The sequence below is a fragment of the Callionymus lyra genome, chromosome 4 (assembly GCF_982586985.1).
Source record: "Callionymus lyra chromosome 4, fCalLyr1.hap1.1, whole genome shotgun sequence".
Classification (NCBI taxonomy): Eukaryota; Metazoa; Chordata; class Actinopteri; order Syngnathiformes; family Callionymidae; genus Callionymus; species Callionymus lyra.
In genome coordinates, this window is record NC_141821.1 from 10782363 (window position 1) to 10801935 (window position 19573).

The following is a 19573-nucleotide window of genomic DNA, read 5'->3' on the forward strand; positions in this document are numbered from 1 at the left end:
AGCAAAGAACCTCTTGAGGTACGTTAGCCGTTGGTGAGCTCAGTGACGAAACGCCGCCTAGATTTCTTTTATATCATATTTGAATCGCACGGAATCACACGTGTTGCTTTGAAGATGTGAAGACGCCTTTGATGTCGTCCATCTTCAATGACTTGATCATTTTTTAAAAGACTCGTCGATAAAGCTTCTGAAAAATCTAATTCACCACAACAAAGGTTATTTTGTGGTGGCAATAAGAGAATAAATAACACAAAAATAAGAAATAAATAATCAGAACAAGGCTAATATGTTGTTGTTTTGTTCAAGAACTTCTGTCCTATTGTGACAAAACAGTGACACAAACTGGCTTTTTAAATGTGTTAATGAGTTGATGAAATTATTAATAAAAAAGTAGAAAAAATGCAGCTTTAGGACAACTTTATTCAACGTGTAGTTCGACCTCCATTTGGCTCAAATCTTGGTTTCATTAAAAGAGCGGGAATTGAGCGAGAAACGGACAGAAGGGGGCGCTAAAGACACAACAGTGATCTCGTCACACACACACACAGGAGAAGCCATTACATCGACAGTAAACTTAAATAAAAATTTGGCAAGAGATCGAACAGCACACAGGACGGTTTTTTTTGTTGTTTTTTTAAAACTCCAAATAGAAATACATTTGGGAAAACAGTGAGAAGCATAAACAACAACACAAGTCAGTCCTCGAAGCTCCAGCAGCAGCAGCAGCAGCAGTAATAAATACAAACATTTGAAATAAAATACAGTACTTGTTCATTTATCGCAAACATGTTGTTCTTTTATATTATTTCCATATGTACAGCTTTCAGTAGTCGTCACCATGAGGCGCTCGAAGAGGCAACTTAAAAACAGGGCATTGTGGGTAGACGGCGCAGCAGGACATGCAGGAGTTGATGGTTCTCATCCTCACACAGGAAGTCAAGTCTGTTCAAGTTATTTTCAAGGTTAGTCATCGAACAAACAAAAAAAAATGCAAAGTTCAGTCTTGACTGAATTAAACAGAAACTTTTTAATTTGTGATACATTTTTGGGTTCATTTTCACGGTCTTTAAAGATTATTCAACTGCAGGTTTATTTTTTATTACAATTAATGAAGCTGTATTAGTTCTACTTTAATTCTTCCAAGTATCCACTTGGCAAAAGTTCAGATATAATGAACAAATATTGAAGTCAATTTGAGTCATTTTAAGAACAATATATTGAATTTGTTGAAAATAAATGGATGCTTGTGCTTTAAAAAAAACATTTTGGTAAAAGAGTTAATAAGATAATTGAAGGTTAATAACATTAGGCTTGAATTACATAAACGGGTACACAATGTGTTTTACTATTCAAGACTGTTTAATATATAAAAATATTGTTTGCCTTGTGACTTTAGTTTAACATGTTGATCCTGATTATGTTTAATCAAGTTATTAATAAAAGTATTAATGAATAAAAGTCCCATAATTTGATAAGATTTAGGGCTTTTTAATTGTTATTCAATCACAATTGGAGGAGTTATTATTTTAATAACACACTAACTTTACGTCCAATATTTGTGCTCCTCTATATCTATATTAAAATAAATATCACAAATATAAATACGATCCTGTATTCAATTGTCCAAACAGAGCAGCAGCCATTTTTCTTCACAAAAATGGATTCACATGAATCTGAACCAGAAGTCGAGAGAAACGCTTCACGGCAAGTAAATAAATCCTAGATCAGTTCGGAACCTAAAATGAGCGAGAATCTAATTATTTGATTCAAATGTGATATTGTTGAGGATTGAAACGTAGTAAATCTAAATGCCTTAACAGACGGGTGATTTCATGAATTGTATCTTTGTATCAAAATGTTTTGTTTTCATAACAAACCAGGGAATCAGATTAAAAAAAACGAACAAAACCAGAACGGCTCAAATCATCAGAATGAGGGTCTTTTAAAATCCTACCTAGAGCAGGGGTGTCGAGTACATAGACACGGAGCTTCTAGTGAAGCATGACAGGACAAGAAAACCACAAACATTGTTTTTTAAACTACCTTAACTTTGGTATTTGAGTCCTTCAGATGGAGCCGTGTGTGAAAGAGCTTGATGAGCACGAACACCCCTGATCTAGGTTTTCCTGCCGAGTCCATGTGTGAGCAGAAGAACCTTTTTCTTACATAGAAATATTTTTTATAAATGATCTTTTTTTTGTTTAAAGTCCTTTTGGAGCTTTGAATGACTTTTTGAATGAACGTGAAAACATCATTTTTCCACACCATGAAGAAAAGCTTCTGTTGACGTGAGAGTTTGTATCCACCTGTCCTCAGCGGCAGAACTTTCTCTCTCAGAAAGAATAAATTAATCTCCGTCCCGGGGCGTGTTTTTTTGTGACATTGTAACAGCAGATCAAAGCCGGCGTTCCGAGGGTCTGGGTTCAACAGTAGAGCGACATCCGGCTGCGCCTCATGGCCTCGCTGATCAGGTACGCCGGGCTGACCTCGGGCTCCTCCGTCATGACCACGATGTTCTGCCACTCTCCGCACTGGTTGGACTTCTTGATGGTGTCCACCACACACAGAGCGTACAGACAATCCTCAAAGGTGGCCGCCATGGTCAGGGGTCTCCCGTCCCACGTCCGACGATCCTCCTGGCCCTGGAAGGCCTGCCGGACCGCCTGGATCATGCGGATGGTCCCGATGAGATACGGCGCCGGAATGTCGCTGAAGGCTTTCTCGGGGAGCGAGGACTCCTCGAGGGGCGGGCTGTCTTTGAGCAGGAGTTCGGGACCGGACCCCCGCCCGCCGCTGTTCTTCTGCCCGTACAGGTCGGACCCCGTGACCGTCAGCCGGCCCACCGTGCCCACCACGATGACCTCCTGCCGGAACTCCCCGGGGACGTTGAAGTTGAGGGTGACGGTGCAGCAGGCTCCGCCCTCCAGCACCATCTGGAAGGTGCAGAAGTCGTCGCTGGTGATCTGACGGATGCCTCGGATGTGATCCGTCTGCTTGACGAACGTCTTCAGGAAGCCGTGGACTTTGGCGGCGCGTTGTCCCGTCAGGAAGGTGAACAGGTCGATGATGTAGCTGCCCACGGAGTGGAGACCCCCGCCCCCCATCAGGTCGTCGCAGCTCCAGTTGTACTTCTTGCCCAGTAAACTTCCACTGTGGACCTGCAGGACCAGAGACATGATCAGTCGACGTCTTTCAACAATTTATGTTTTGAGGCTTTAAGAGAAACAGTCAAATGATAACCAAACAAACATCATTTATACACACAATTACAACACACAACACATTGATTTGTGTGCATCCATCAGGTGAGAAAACATTAACACACACCACCCCAATCTACACACAAAGACACACACATCACCCCATCTTACAAAGATAGACACACACCACCCCAACTTACACACAGAGACACACCACCCCAATCTACACACAGAAAGACACACACACCACCCCAATTTACACAGAAAAAGACACACACACCACCCCAATCTACACACAGAAAGACACACACACCACCCCAACTTACACAAAGATAGACACACACACCACCCCAATCTACACACAGAAAGACACACACACACACACTAACACAAAAACCAACACACAACCAACAACCGACAACACCGATGTATAAACAAAACACACACACTAACCTCAACACATAAATGATAACACACACAGAGACACACACACTTACACACCACCCCAAAACAGAAACACCCACATACCCCAAAAAAATGAACACACACATGACCCAAGACACAACAGCAGCACACAAACACACATGCCACCTAACCACACAAAACCAAAATAAATACAACCCCAACAAACCAAACAACACAACCTGACAAAGAAACGACAACATTCACACCACCCCGAAACAGAAACACACACATTTACAGCACCCCAACAACCCATACACACACACACACACACACATGCAGACACACACACACATGCAGACACGCACGCACGCACACACACACACACAGTAAATGTCTAAAAAAACCGTCAGTAAAGAGATGTTTTGTGGCTTCACGAGCAAACCTTCACGTCCGCCTCACATACCTGAGCCTCACAGACCAGCAGTTCACCCACATATCCTTCCTCCAGCAGCTCTTTCATCCGAACGAAGGCTGGCAGGAACCTCAGCACATTTCCCATGATGCTCAGCAGTTTTGGATAGTACTGCGCCGCTGACATCATCCTGAAGGCATCCAAAGGTGTGGCTGCTCGATCGCAGATCACATTCTTCCCGATTCCTGGAAAAAAAAAGGAAAAGAAAAACTGGAATCAAAGATAATGTTCACACAGGACGTTTCTTCAGCCGCGGCTTGTGCAAGACTTTTCTGGGATGTTATGTCATCTTTGGTCAACAGTTGCCACAAAACTCTTGCAGACAAAACATCCTCCGGTGAAAACATCGCCTGAAGAAACACGGCCAGACGGCGACGTGTGGAAACACCCGTCGATCCAGAACCATCTGATGATCGACAGGAAAGAGTTTCAACATCATCAAGAGTTTTGAAATCATCCATAGTTTCAAAATCAACCTCGTGTTGTTCTTCAACTACAGGTCGCAGGCGCAGCAGGTGGAGTCAAGAGGCCCAGAGTTACTGAATTAATACAAGATCAACTGAGGTATATGATCTAATCCTGTCCTGGGGTGGCTCCGGGGACATCCCAGGAACATCCAAGCAAGAACGCATCCTTACAAGCAACCTCACTGAGCACCAGATTCATTTGTCAATAGTTAGTAAGTGTTTGGATTTTTATTTTGTAATTTATGTCAGAAAACTGCTGGAAACTTAACTTCAAAATGCTTGCTGTGTGAAAAATGTTTTGTAAGAATTTATCTTTTATAAAAGTGGTTTAGAAATGAGTATAGTTCAGGAATTAAAAGTGAAGATATCGGTTTATCTACTGGTTATCATTTTTTTTAATCAACCAAGCTTTAGACAAATGAAGAGATTATAAATTCATCAAGAAAAAAATGATGCTCCTCTGAAGGTTCTTTTGGATCCAGAGCTGGTTATGGTTGAATGATGTAGTTTTTCATTGTATCCACTTGACATCAAAATGACAATCCTGACTCTCTTATCCCCCATTTTGACTCTACACTAGCTTTAGACCCCAAACCCTGTTTGGTTTGAACTCCACCCTCATGACCATTTCCTGGTATCAACATTCTTAATCAAAACAGAATTTTATTGTTGCTGTGCGACATTTTCCTTGTATCTTATCTCAAGTCTTTTTTTCTCCAAACACGAACGTCCTTTAAAGACCACATGAGCAGAATGGCAGTTAAATTATCTTTAATCATAAGTGTAATTATTTAAACTGAGAGACTGGTTTGAACTATTTGGCAAGTTGACTTTGTGACAACACCCTCCTGGATTCTAAATGAAAACTAACAACATTTAAATAGAGACTAATCTGTGTTTGATGAACTTCTTCAAGAAACATCTCAAGACACTTTTATTCTTGCAGGCTTTTCCTTGACTTTATGACACGCCTGTGTTCGCCTCGTTGTTTTTTGACATTTAAAGTATATATTTTATTGGGTATTGTTTTGATTGTTTAAGCGCTTTGTGACCCTGGTCTGGAAAAGCGTTCTTTAAATATTACGGACTTACTATGATTTTCATGACACCTGCATCAACATAAAAAAAAACATGTTGAACATATCGTTCGTAGTGGCATGAACTATAATCTACATTCCAGAAAAGGCTTATCGTATTCACGCAGTACACGTTGATCTGATCATGAATTAGACATGAAAACACTTTTTAAAAAAACAAAACACAAAGTTTTCTTCAGCAAATAAGAAAACAATCCAATGAAAGCTACAAATATAAAGAAACGCATTAAGACATTTTTATTTGTTCAGGCTTTTCCTTGATTTTCTGGAACTCCTGTGTTGTTCTCTGTGTTATCTTGATCTTTAAAGTATATATTTTATTGAATATTGTTTTGATTGTTTAAGTGCTTTGTGACCCTGGTCTGCAAAAGCGCTATAAAAAATATTACTGACTTACTTACTTACTTATGAAACTTGTGGGACAGTATTACTGCTGTCTTTTCTTCTCCATTCATTTAACATACTGTATATTTATTTAAAAAACAAGTGTCCAGACAGTGGGACCCCCACATTTTAAAATAGGTCATCATTTTTAAAGATGTCACCATCAATCCACATCCGTCTGAGCCTGAATCCTAAACCAAGTCCAGTTTTCACAATCAATAAAGTCAAAAGGCAAGTTTGTAAAATCCCCGTCAGTGGAAGAGCCGATGACAGACTGAGGTGTGAGTGTGGCGACGAGTAAGACTGAGGCCGTAATCACCAGACGTTCAATATGAGGATGACGACACACAGTGTCACAGCAGCAGAGACCACCACAGATTTCTTCAGTTTCTTCTTTTTTTTTCTACAAGCGAAACTCCCCTCTCTAATCTACCGGAAACTAATCCTTCTGACCCACTTCTGAGGGAGAAACCAAAAACCCACCCGGGCCAGGACACACACACACACACACGCACACCCCCCCCCCCACACACACACACACACACACAGACGAGAAACAACCTCTTCCTTCGTCGTGCGTCGACAGTAGAACCCCAAACACTGCGAGGAAGGAACGCCGGTGGAACGACGCCTCAGGGCGAGAGTGCATCAAACATTCAACAGCGATCCTGAAGGATTTCGTGCGACGTCATTATTCGCCGCCGACTGAAGCGTCAAGTCAGGCCGCGGGGATTCCCTCAGTCGGGATGAAAATAGCTGCCGGGAACCCCCGAGTAACAAAACACACCAGAGCTGCTGTGGAGAGGATTTTTTTTTAATGGAGACGACGACTACAGTTTCTAAGTGGTGTCACATGACTTGAACCAAACATCAGAAAATATTATGTTTTTACTTTTAAGTGAACGTCTCGATTATCTTTAGCATCAGCAGTTCCCGTGGCAACAACATAGAAGGAAAGAAAAGTGATAACTGTTATTCTAAGAAGAGGAATTTAAATGAAACATTTAAACTTTTGCTCATCGAAGTAGAACGCTAACCATTACCATCACTAGCGAAAAGGGAACCTATTGTTATGTGTCAATAGCACGAGTAAGACTTCATTTCAAACTAATTTACCGCTAATGAAACTTTTAAAATGGATGTTTTAATACAAAAACCACTGAGATCTAGATTTCCTAACTTTAAGCATTACTAGCAATTAGCACAGTTCCAACATTAGTTTTGGTTTACCCTTACCCTAAGTAAGTAAATCATTTATATTTGTATAGCGCTTTTCCAGACCGGGGTCACAAAGCACTTAAACAATCAAAACAATATTCAATAAAGTGTATATTTTAACGATCAAGATAAAACTGATAACACAACAGGAGTTCCAGAAAATTAAGGAAAAGCCTGAACAAATAAAAATGTCTTAAGATGTTTCTTGAAGGAGTCAGTAGATCCATCAAGCGCAAAGATGCATCTAAGAGATGTTTTTATCTTAACAGTCCGTGCTTTTTACATTAGTTAAAGTATTTCTAAATAGTTGAATTATGTTTCTCCGCATTTTATTGGAGAACTTGTGGATGATGGAGCTTGTAGAAGTAACTGCTAAATAAACAATCAAATGTACTCACTTTACTATTATTGTATTTTAGTTTCATCGTTTGTTATCTTTATGCTTCATACTTATTAGGGGGGCGGTCTATCCCAGCTAGATAGGGGAAGAGGTGAAATTTGAAGCATACATTATTAATGTGGGTCCAAATGCTGACATTTTCCTGTATTAAAGTGGCCCTTAAGAGGCCACAGGGAAACTCTAAAAGTGACCATTAATCACTTAAAAAATAAGTTATTTTAAACATTTTTAAATTTTAAATGTTGTCGCACAAACTTCTTGTTGTCCTGTTAAATTATTATTATTACGCCGACTGCTCCCGACTACAGATCTACTGGACAACGTAGCTCTTAGGAATTTCACATTTCGAGAAATCTATTAATGAATGGATGGTCGGAGAAAAAAGGGTAAATCTCCACTCAAAAGTTGAAGGTAGGTCTAGGTGACATCATCAGGATTTGTGGCACATGTTGCTCTCCACGACACGTCTCAGGTTTCAAGTCGCCCTCCAGTCTAAGTGCGAGGTAATTTAATGACGCGCCGTTATCTGGTTACTACGGGAGACGGCGGAGATCAGAGCGAACGTCCGTCTTCATCATGACAGGAAGACGAGGCGAAGTGGAGCAGGATTGTTTCCGTGGACCGTCCACACAATGGAGCTCCGAGGGCCAGGAATAGCAGATCCAGGGAAACAGGTCGGTGCTGATTTCCATCCGGACGCCCTCTGAGCACGTGCAGATGATGATCATGATGGTGATGAAATTGAGCTAAAAATAAGTTAAGTCCTGGCTTAACTGTTTATCCAGGCAGCAGGGTGGAGACACAACCCCATAACAAAGGTTCATGGTTTGATTCCTGTCTGAGTCTATTGCCTCTTGACATGACATTTTAACTCTCCCATGACTTTAGACCTCCCCCAGCAGACTGACCAACTTTTTATTAGACTAACTGTATTTGTCAGCTCATCAATGAACAGTAATACCACAGAGCCTAGAGGACTATTACTACAAATCCTAGCAGTAAAACTAAAGAGCCCCCGGGGGTGATGATTCACAGCCTGGCTAAGTAATACTACAGAGTCTAGAGGAGTAATACTACAGAGCCTCAGGGAGTAATAATACAGAGCCTTGTGGAGTAATACTATGGAGCCCTGTTCAGTAATACTACAGAGTCTTGTGGAGTAATACTACGAATCCTAGCAAAGTAAAACTATAGAGCCTCCAGGGGGTAAATAATTCTGGCTAAGTAATACTACAGAGCCTAGTGGAGTTATACTACAGAACATAGTGGAGTAATACTACAGAGCCTCTAGAACTAATACTACGGTGCCTTCCGGAATAATACTACAAAGCCTCCTGGAGTAATACTACAGAGCCCCGGGGAGTAATAATACAGAGCCTTGTGGAGTAATACTACAAATCCTAGCGAAGTAAAACTATATAGAGCCTCCAGGGGGGTCATAATTCAGAGCCTGGCTAAGTAATACTATGGAGCCTAGAGTAGTAATACTACAGAGCATAGAGGAGTAATACTACAGAGCATAGAGGAATAATACTACAGAGCCTGGTGGAGTAATACTACAGAGCCACCAGGACTAATACTACGGTGCCTTCTGGAATAATACTACAAAGCCTCCTGGAGTAATACTACCGAGCCTGGCGAAGAATACTACAGAGTCTTGGGGAGTAATAATACATCGCCATGTGGAGTAATGCCAAGGGGCTCCGTGTTGAGGTGGAGCATTGCGGATGAATACTATGGAGCGTAGCTGTGCGATACTATGGAGCTTAGCTAAGTTATAATACAGAGCCTAGTGGAGTAACACTAAGATGCCTAGTGGGTAATATAACAGAGCCTCTCAAAATAATGCTACAGAGCCTCACAGAGTAACTAGATAAAACCGGTTACAAGGTCAGTAATTCTGACTTGAATGAATACATACGGCGCACTATAAGGTGTCAGTTTTTGACCGACACCATGATTCCAAGAGCACCTGACAGTCTGAATAAGGAGTTAGTTAAAAACTCAATGGTGTCTTATGATGGACTGACAACCTGTCCTCTGTGTACGTTGCCTATCACCCTGGGTAGATGGGATGGGCTCCCGTTTATAAGCTTTAAAAAAAAAGTCCCTTCCAGCCTGCTTCACACACAAACTCATCCCATCCTGAACCACAACAGCTGGTGTTTTCATGGCCTTTATAGTTTCCACGTCCATTAGTGAAACAGCAGGTCCAGTTCTGAAGGACAACAAGAGCCTCCTGCCGTCGACAGGCTGCTCAGGATTCATAAAAGTGCTGCCATTAGAGCCGGAGCAGACACTTGGGATGAATAATGAGCCGTCGAGTAGTTTCTCGCCGATGCTGATGCGAGTCGCTAAAGTGCTCGCTAACTGCCGACAGGAAGGAGAGGATGTGGGTTAGAACCCGGTGCTGAAGTGAGGACGCATGGTTGACACAAAGAGGAAGTGACTTTTTTCAGTCAGTGTTACGATGTTAGATCCGATGATTTCGTTCACGTTAAATCCAAATACATTAGACAAATTCACGCCTTTCTAGTGAAGTCTCATGTTGTCAAAATCAACGTTGAGTACTCGGGTTTACAAATTCCCAGCCCCTGTTGCATTATGGGAAAAGGTTAAGCTTGAAATTCAAGCCTCACTTTCTTCCCTAAGAAATAAAATATCAACAACAAACTCATGTTTCGGACGATATTCTCTGGGCATAAAGATGTCAAGGATTTTGGGAATAAAATGTGAAAAGTTGAAGTATGGAAGTTTATCAGCGTCATCAGAATATTGATTGGTGGAAATGAACATTACAAATGTTAAATCTTTAAAAATATTTTTTTTGAAGGTTATTTTATGCATTAAACATTTAAAACAATTCTAAAGGATTGAAGTCAATAATATGTTTTTTGAAAGTATTTTTGTGTATTATGATATTTTAATTCAATAAATTCTATATTAATAGCTCGTTTTTTCTAATAATTGATTTAATTAAATATATATACAGTATATTAAAAAAAGTAGTCCGTTTTCAAAAAGATTTTAATACTTTAATAATTTTAATCCAAAATAATTATTTTTTTAATTCACAGCCTTTTGAATTCAATGTAAAAATGTTGGTAAAAAAGTAACAACATGATCGACTAAAAGTTTGATCGAGTAGCTTTGTTTCTTTTTTGGTATTGTTTCAATAACTACTATTAAATAAACATTTTTTTATATCGAATTTAGCTTCAAATTAAAACATATTGAATTTAGAAAAATGTATTTTTGAATAAGAATAGCAAACTGTGAAAATAAATCATTCATTTTCAAAATGTGTGTTTAAAAGTTGAATTAATAATAAAAATAATTGTAAGTTTATACAATCAACGATGACAAAATTCAAAGTCGTTGTTTGAAATGTTAAATGTAACAATTTAATATTGTGATGACATTGATTTACTGTCATAGTGGAGCAGAAAACTAATTTTCTTAACACTTCTGATCTAAAGGTCAACGAAGAACACGATCAACCTCACACTTATGGATGAAGACGTCTGGAGGCTCCATGGCTGAGTTCTCGTCACATAATCTTTCCACTCGATGAAAAGAAAAGAAAGAAGAGGAGGTGGAGAAAGAGGGGACAACAAAAAAAATCCTGACTGTTGTCATGGTGACGACAGCCCCCCCGACACCCTTTGTGTCTGTCCGGCAGTAAGTCAAAGGAGGAGCCGGGTTGAAGGTCGACTTCACATCGGATCAGAACCCTCGACATTGTTCCGGTCGGTCACACAAACGTCGCTCTCTCTTCGAGTCCAGCTCGGGTGTGTTTGTGTCCGATCACCAAAAACATCAGCTGGTCGCGGCGCGACCGTGATGTCGGCGCTTTAGGAATGACACCAGATTAAAATCGATGTTACGTAACTCACTCCCACAGAGTATTGATGGATTCCTGCAGCGTTCCTGCAGCGAGAGCCAATGAAGCGTCTCCTGCATGAGCTTTTATCAGCTCTAGGATCTGGCTCAGCTCAGTCGGTCTGCTCACTGGAGGAGACATATCAGGGAGCTTTGTTACACACTATACCTCCATATTGAGAGTATATCAGTCTCATCTGCATATTAATATGTTGAATTTTACACTTTATATGTTGTCATTAGTACTTATTTTTGCATTACATTCTTTTTTTTTAAATTATTAAATTAAAAGGTTTATATATTTTAATTTGTTTTTGTTGTTTTAAATAATTGTAGATAAAATATATATATATATATATATTTTAAATAATTATTATTTGGATGTTGACACTTATTATTATTATTATTATTATTATTCATATGTTGACACTTATTATTATTATTATTATTCGTATGTTGACACTTATTATTATTATTCGGATGTTGACACTTATTATTATTATTATTTTTCGGGTGTATATTTAAAATATCAAACTAAACATGTAAATAATAATTTAATTTTAGAATTTTTGAATTTATTTTAATCAAATTATTATTTTAAAAAAATGTACTCTTGGTTTGTTGTATCCATTGTGTCGTCTCCGGGTCAAAGGTCATAGGTATTATTATGTAAGCCAGGGAGGTCGTTCACCTTGACCCCGAGACAACACAAGGGATAACTCGAACACATTTGTTTTTCACCCAGCGGGTCACCTTGATCCAGAGACATCACAAGGTATACCTCAAACACATTTGTTTTTCACCCAGCGGGTCACCTTGACCCAGAGACAACACAAGGAATACCTCGAGCACATTTGTTTTTCACCCAACGGGTCACCTTGACCCAGAGACATCACAAGGTATACCTCAAACACATTTGTTTTTCACCCAGCGGGTCAGTTTGACCCAGAGAGAACACAGGGGACACCTTGAACACATTTGTTTTTTACCCAGGGGGTCACCTTGACCCAGAGACAACACAAGGATTAGTAAAGAGTAGAGCGTAGGATTAAATCATTAATTTCAAGAAATATATGTTAAACATTTAAATGCAAACACATGTGTTTAAAAGGGAAAAATAAAGAGTTCACCAAGGTCAAGGTCAATAAAGGTTGGTGGTCATAATGTTATGGTTAATAAAAAAAACATAGTTGTGTCATCTTTTGTGTTTCCCGTTTTTGTCATCATTCTGCGTTCTAAACTCCCGCCCACTCCACCGCGTCTTCACTCTGGTCTTCGCTTCTCAGCACTTTTTGTGTCGTCGCTTAAAAACCCACAGTTGGTAGGAAGTGAAGAGAAGATCGTCATCGTTCGCTCATCGTCCCTCACAGACAGGAAGTGTGTCATCTATCAGAGATCTGTATGACTTACACTTGTGCACTCTTGACAGGAAACCTTTCCTGCTGTGACCTGATCAACAATCTCTCTCTCCCTCTCCCTCTTTATCTCTCTCTCTCCCTCCCTCCCTCATCTGCTGCTCTCGTCTCCGGAGACCAATTAGGTTTTTTGGCGGCGAGGAGGAAAAACGTTGATGAAGCCGAGAAGAGGTGATGAAGAGCTGCAGTCAGCAGCGAGAACACATGTGGTCATGAGGTTGAGGTGAAGACACAAACACTAACCTGATTTATAAACCCACGTTAGCTAAAACGTTGTCCTTTTTCACACAACGACAATCAATTTATCATCATTTAAATTGTATCAAGGTGACAAAGTCAGCCCATGTCAAATGTGTCTTCATCTTTGAGGACTTTTGCATCGTGAAGCATCCATTTAAGACCATGAACATTGTCATTAAATGTCCAGAAACTGTTTATTTCTAGACAAAAACTCACTCATTTTTCAACTGGAGCCGTCGAAGGTATCGTCACATCGAACACCGTATCAGTACACGATACTAGTTTGTCACACACACACGCACAACACACTTACACACACACACATGCACAACTCTGACAGGTTAGTAAAGGTTAATTCATCACTAACTATACTATATTAATCTGATTATTTATGTTAGTCCGGTCTGCGATAATGTTGCTGGTTGTGTTATTAGCTGCAGTAATTTCAATGTGTAATAACGCAGAAGAAAAGTAGTATCTCGGGGTCAAGGTGACCCGAAGGCCCGAAAACAAATGTGTTTCGGGTCACCTTGACCCCGAGATAACACAAGGGTTAACTGTTTAACATTAAAAAAGGGCCTTTCAGGAGGAAAAACAACTCCTTATTTCACTCCAGGATTAAACGCACAATGTGATCCCTGGAGCAGAACCAGCGCTCCGGCCCGGGTCCCCGGTCACAGCTGATCCCTGGTGGATCTACATGGAGCTGGCGTGGATTTTTTAAAAAAGTGGGCGGGAACGTGTCCATCTTCCTCAAGACCTTCTCCAGGAATGCCTGAGCTTCGCCGCCTCTCGTCGGACCATTCATCTCACGCACAAAGACAATTTCACAGCCATCCATCCTCCCCGGTCGTGGACTCGCAGACTTGGTGCTGGATTAGCATGTGAAAGGAGCGGAACCGCTGAGAACGCCTGGTTCTAGAACCTCGGGAACGATCCTACGGGAGAGACGGTTCGTGGCGTGGAAGCTCAGTTGTGCAACGGCGTCATGAATTTATGATGACACCTGCTCGCCCTTTGAAATCTGGCTAAAAATAGACCTTGACGGCAGGTGAGAGTCCACACCTCATAACTTGATGAAGCTCTCGCTCTGAACGTTCGTTTTCATTTGAACATTCGCTCCCGCAGGAGTGAGTTTAATCCACACCTGATGAGCGAGTGTGTGCGAGAAAATGTCAAACCGTGTGTGACTTAGTGCTTTATCTCTTTATAAGAACATAAAGATGAGTCGCTGTGAATATAGACACACAAAAGCAAACACAAAACAACAAAACAAGACCTTTTCACTTCCCCTGTGGTTTCACTGAAACTTCAACACAAAAAACTTGACGTTAGTTTATTCTGCACAAGCTTTAAAACAGGCTTTAATATGCGTTTAGGTTTGTTCTAGTACATTCATTTATAAATACTGTTTTTGTTTTGACTTAACACACAGATAATACTTTAAGCAAATAATGAGATTATAATCCGGTTTTTAGCTTTAAGCAAAACATGCTAGCAGTGAGCTAGCTTAGCTCAAGCTTCCGTTTTGTAGCAGTTATCTTATTTAATGTTTCTCATTCTTTTCTAGTCATTTGTTACAAATGTGTTGTGTTTAAACAGCAAAACTTCTTATTCTACTGTCATCTTTTATTATTTTATTTATTCATTTTTGTGTTGCAATTTAACTTCTGGATGCTATATGGCAGCAGTCATTACGGCCGCCACAGCTTAAGGAACAAAGAAATCCAGCGAGATCCCTGTGATGACTGAGGATGAGAGGATACAGTCGACTGTAGCAGCTTTTTAAAGCTGTTGTTTTGGACATATTTCGGTTTCAAAAGCAGTTACGACTTCGTCAAGAGTCACGTGGTCTAGAGTATCACAACACCAGAGTCAAGTACTCAACAATACTACACATATATCATTGTTACTAGAGTATCACAACACCAGAGTCCGGTACTCGACAATACTACACATATATACTTGTTACTACACTATCACAACACCAGAGTCAAGTACTCAACAATACTACACATATATCATTGTTACTAGAGTATCACAACACCAGAGTCAAGTACTGGACAATACTACACATATATTCTTTTTACTACACTATCACAACACCAGATTAAAGTACTCCACAATACTACACATATATCCTTGTTACTACACTATCACAACACCAGAGTCAAGTACTCCACAATACTTCAAATATATACTTGTTACTACAGTGTTGCCATATAGCGTATCTTTGCCCCTGTATCATGATAAGTATCACCAGGTTCTTGCCAATGAAAAATAAGAAACATTTAAAAAATGACTTCCTTCCTCTCTTATCAAGGTTTGCTACTCAAGATGTACTTTATTTCAGGTTTTATCTCGCACCGGGAACCGAAGTTTTTATGTAGGTATTCGAGTGACTCGGCAGACAAGGTCACGCGTGAGGTTAAGGTGAGTCGAGAGAAAGTGTGTGAGGACGAGTGACACGAGACACCTTCAGGAATCAAGAGTAAATCCTGCTGGAAAGAGAGACGTCGCACAACCTGACGGACAGGTTCGAGCGGCTGATGGTTCTGGAGGAGCAGCAGCAGAACCTGATGCGCGACATGTCGGTTCCTCAATCGAGATCTCGCTCCCGCAGGTCCGACCGCATTTCAACAGCAGAGTTCAAAATTTGTCTCGAACTTATCGAGGCGGCCCACGTTGGGAGATTAGCATCAGCTCACACACACCCTGAGGGAAGAGGAAGTGAGTGTGTGACACTACGGGCCCGAAACACACACACCCACGAGAGGTTACTTCATTCTGTGAAAACCAGTGACGGACTTGAAACCCGAGGCGGATTTTCCTGGTCCCGGAGACAACCTCTCAGGACAGGACTCCCATCGTATGACCGGTCAATATAGGAAATTCCCCCTCATTCGCTCCAATAAAGCTCATTTCTTTCACTACGTTTTTTTTAAAATTCAGCACCATCTCTCGCTCTCTCTACCGGACCGGAACATGGAGCGGAGCCAGCGTTCTGAAGGGAGGTGGGGAAGGAACCCGGCGACACAATGAAGCCCCGAGCCGAGAGGAAGCGGAGGGTTGATGCCGTTGTTGCGAGTCTGGATCAGAACACCACCCCCTTCAGACCTGGTCCACTAAGGCTGCACCAAGTCTTCTAAGAAATTAATCTATAGACGACCCAGACAAGGTGACGTTGAGGAGTCTTATCTGATTTTTATGCGGGATTTGGCAACGGAGCTTGTTGACATTGCGATGAACTTGCTACATCGTTTGCTCACGCTTGACTGACGCAAACATCTGAGGTATGAAGTCGCACGAACGTCATCACCAGATCCAGACGATTCCTCAGACAAGAGACTCGGCCCAGAGACTCGGCCCAGAGACTCGGTCCACAGACTCAGTCCATCACAGGAAAAAGGTGGCCCGGACAGATCAGTCTATTGCAGGGACAGTGAACCCAAAATATAAATAATAAAATATACATATGTTCTTGATTGTTGAACGTAGCCATTAGCTCAGCCATGCCATTCTAGTAACGCAGTTGGGTACAACAAATTACTCACATGTACCTTAAGTCCTTGAGACAGACAACGTTATTATACCAACAGTTTTGAACAGGTTCTGGTTAAAAAAGTTGGTGACCTGGTCAAAATGAAAGCGGTAGTAACAATCAGTAGTAACACATTGTTAGGTTATTTAATTAAAAGGTATTAATAAGTTGTAAAAGTCCACAATATTACACCTATAACTTATATAAAACAGGCTCTACACCCTTGGTGGGCAGTTACATTTCCAGGGGCCACATTTTATCCAATGACTGTTGTAAAGGGCCAACAAGCAAGAATACATCCTTAACACAATGTGAACACTAATAGTAATAATAAAAGAAAGAATGATCTCCTTAAATGTTTTGATGGACGAAAATAACAAAAGCCCCCTCGTCATGTTTATTGTTGCACTAGAAATGACTGGACCGGAGGAATGTTTCTTCTACTTCTACTTGAGCGGGTCAGAAATTCTCGCTGCAGAGTTCTGGAAAAGAGCTCTATAAATATTACTTACTTACTTAATACATTAATATAAAAGTTTCTACATGATCTGTCTGATGAGTTTTGAGCTCAGGTCTGCTCTACGCCGAGTATCAGGTCAACATCAAAAACCTTGCAGAGATCTCAAACCAGTATCATCCATCCATACATCAAATATACTCCAGCAGGACTCAAGGGTGACAAGAGGCTCCACCAGGTGACCAGAGGCTCCACCAGAGGCTCCACCAGGTGACCAGAGGCTCCACCAGAGGCTCCACCAGAGGCTCCACCAGAGGCTCCACCAGAGGCTCCACCAGAGGCTCCACCAGGTGACCAGAGGCTCCATCAGAGGCTCCACCAGAGGCTCCGCAAGGAGACCAGAGGCTCCACCAGAGGCTCCACCAGAGGCTCCACCAGGTGACCAGAGGCTCCACCAGGTGACCAGAGGCTCCACAAGGAAACCAGAGGCTCCACCAGGTGACCAGAGGCTCCACCAGAGGCTCCACCAGAGGCTCCACCAGAGGCTCCACCAGGTGACCAGAGGCTCCACCAGAGGCTCCACCAGGTGACCAGAGGCTCCACCAGGCACCAGGTGACCAGAGGCTCCACCAGGCACCAGGTGACCAGAGGCTCCACCAGGTGACTGACCAGAGACTCCACCAGGTGACCAGAGGCTCCACCAGGCACCAGGTGACCAGAGGCTCCACCAGGTGACTGACCAGAGACTCCACCAGGTGACCAGAGGCTCCACCAGGTGACTGACCAGAGGCTCCACCAGGTGACTGACCAGAGGCTCCACCAGGTGACTGACCAGAGACTCCACCAGGTGACCAGAGGCTCCACCAGGCACCAGGTGACCAGAGGCTCCACCAGGTGACTGACCAGAGACTCCACCAGGTGACCAGAGGCTCCACCAGGTGACTGACCAGAGACTCCACCAGGTGACTGACCAGAGGCTCCACCAGGTGACCAGAGGCTCCACACCAGGCCCCCCCCCTCCCTCCCTTCCTCCCTCCCGCAGCAGAAACAGCATCATCAACCGCAACAACAACTCACCCAGCGTCTTGACGGCGATCTGCCGGGTGAGGGGCGGCGGCAGGTTGATGCACACCAGGTCCACGTCCTGGTGCAGCAGCACGTCGTCGATGCGGCTGGTGTAGAAGGGCACGTCCATCTCCAGGGCCAGCTCCTCCGCCTCCTCCGGCGTGCGGCCCCACAGCGCCTTGACGGCGAAGCCCTCGGTCTTCAGCAGCGGGATGATCACCCGCGAGGTGAGGCTGGTGCCGAACACGCCGACCCCGGGAAGCATGGCTCTTGTCTTTTTTATTTTTTATTATCTGGTTCGATCTCCGGAGCGTCACGTCTCACATCCACCTGCAGCCGAGGCGCCGCCGCGCTGCTGCTGCTTCATGTCGCCGCCGCCCCGCCTCTGCGCGCCCGCAGACGCCGCCGCTAGAATCCGCCGAAAATAATCCCGCAAACACGGAGGAGAGACCGAAGCATTCCGCTCGTGAAGCACCGCGGCTCATGTCCGTCAAGTCCTCCTTCTCCTCCTCCTCCTTCTCCTCCTCCGGTCCGTGTGAGAGCCGCCGGGGAAACGCTGGACCTTCAAGCCGAGGAAGGAGCTTCATGTGACGGAGGCGCAGCGAGGAACACTCCGCTGCGGCAACCGTCAAGCGGAACTCGCTTACCGGAAGTAGAGAGGAAGGCACTCAAAAGTAAAACCATAGTTGTTTTTTTTTGTTGTTGAAATCCTCGGAGATAATGTTAAAAAAGATTATTAATGAGAAACGACAAAAACAAGTAAATTAATAAATACATAACTAGAATAAACACCTTTATTTTTGTTTTTGTTTTACTGCATCTACGTTTGTAATTCAGTTTCCGGTTCACGCCGTCATTGACGAGAGGAGGATATAACCATCTGAATTAACCCTTTAACTCTCGAGCAGAAAAAGTGATCTTTAACCTTTGGTGTTGTAACCTCCCTGGCTTTCTGAATATAATATATATGCAGCAGTGGAGGTCGTTCACCTTGAAAAAGAGACAACACAAGGGATACAACAAAACACGTTTGCTTTCGGGGACTCGGGGTCACCGTGGAAGCTGAGATAACAGGAGGGTTAAATTCAGTGAAATTACGATGTTATTATGGTTATTATATTTGAACAAGGACTGTATGTTCAAAGACATCTATAAAATAATAACACACATTTTCATTATTGCAACACAACCTTTTGTAATGAAGCAGCAGGGCCGGGTCTAGGCAGGGGCAAGAGGGGGCCTTTGCCCCCTCAAATAAATGTTGTGCCCCCTCAAACTTACATGTAAGTAAGTAAGTAACAGCACAATGCCCCCTCAAGATTTGTGGCTG

The 19573-nt window shown here is 42.4% G+C and overlaps 1 protein-coding gene across 1 annotated transcript; it reads right to left on the reverse strand.

Moving 5' to 3' along the window:
• Positions 1–400: 400 nt before the first annotated feature.
• On the reverse strand, positions 401–18922 carry gfod1 (glucose-fructose oxidoreductase domain containing 1). The gene is made up of 3 exons (XM_087788746.1): positions 18256–18922; positions 4069–4262; positions 401–3158 (listed from the first exon to the last, which is right to left on the reverse strand). The coding sequence occupies exons 1-3, from the start codon at positions 18506–18508 to the stop codon at positions 2424–2426; spliced, it is 1182 nt and encodes a 393-aa protein (XP_087644872.1). The 5' UTR covers positions 18509–18922; the 3' UTR covers positions 401–2423.
• Positions 18923–19573: the final 651 nt, after the last annotated feature.

Coding starts and splice junctions, on each gene's coding strand:
- gfod1 (XM_087788746.1), bottom strand. CDS start 18,508: ATGCTTCCCGGGGTCGGCGTGTTCGGCACCAGCCTCACCTCGCGGGTG. Junction 4,263..18,255: donor GATCGCCGTCAAGACGCTGG/GTGAGTTGTTGT, acceptor TTTTTTTTCCAG/GAATCGGGAAGAATGTGATC. Junction 3,159..4,068: donor TGCTGGTCTGTGAGGCTCAG/GTATGTGAGGCG, acceptor CTGGTCCTGCAG/GTCCACAGTGGAAGTTTACT.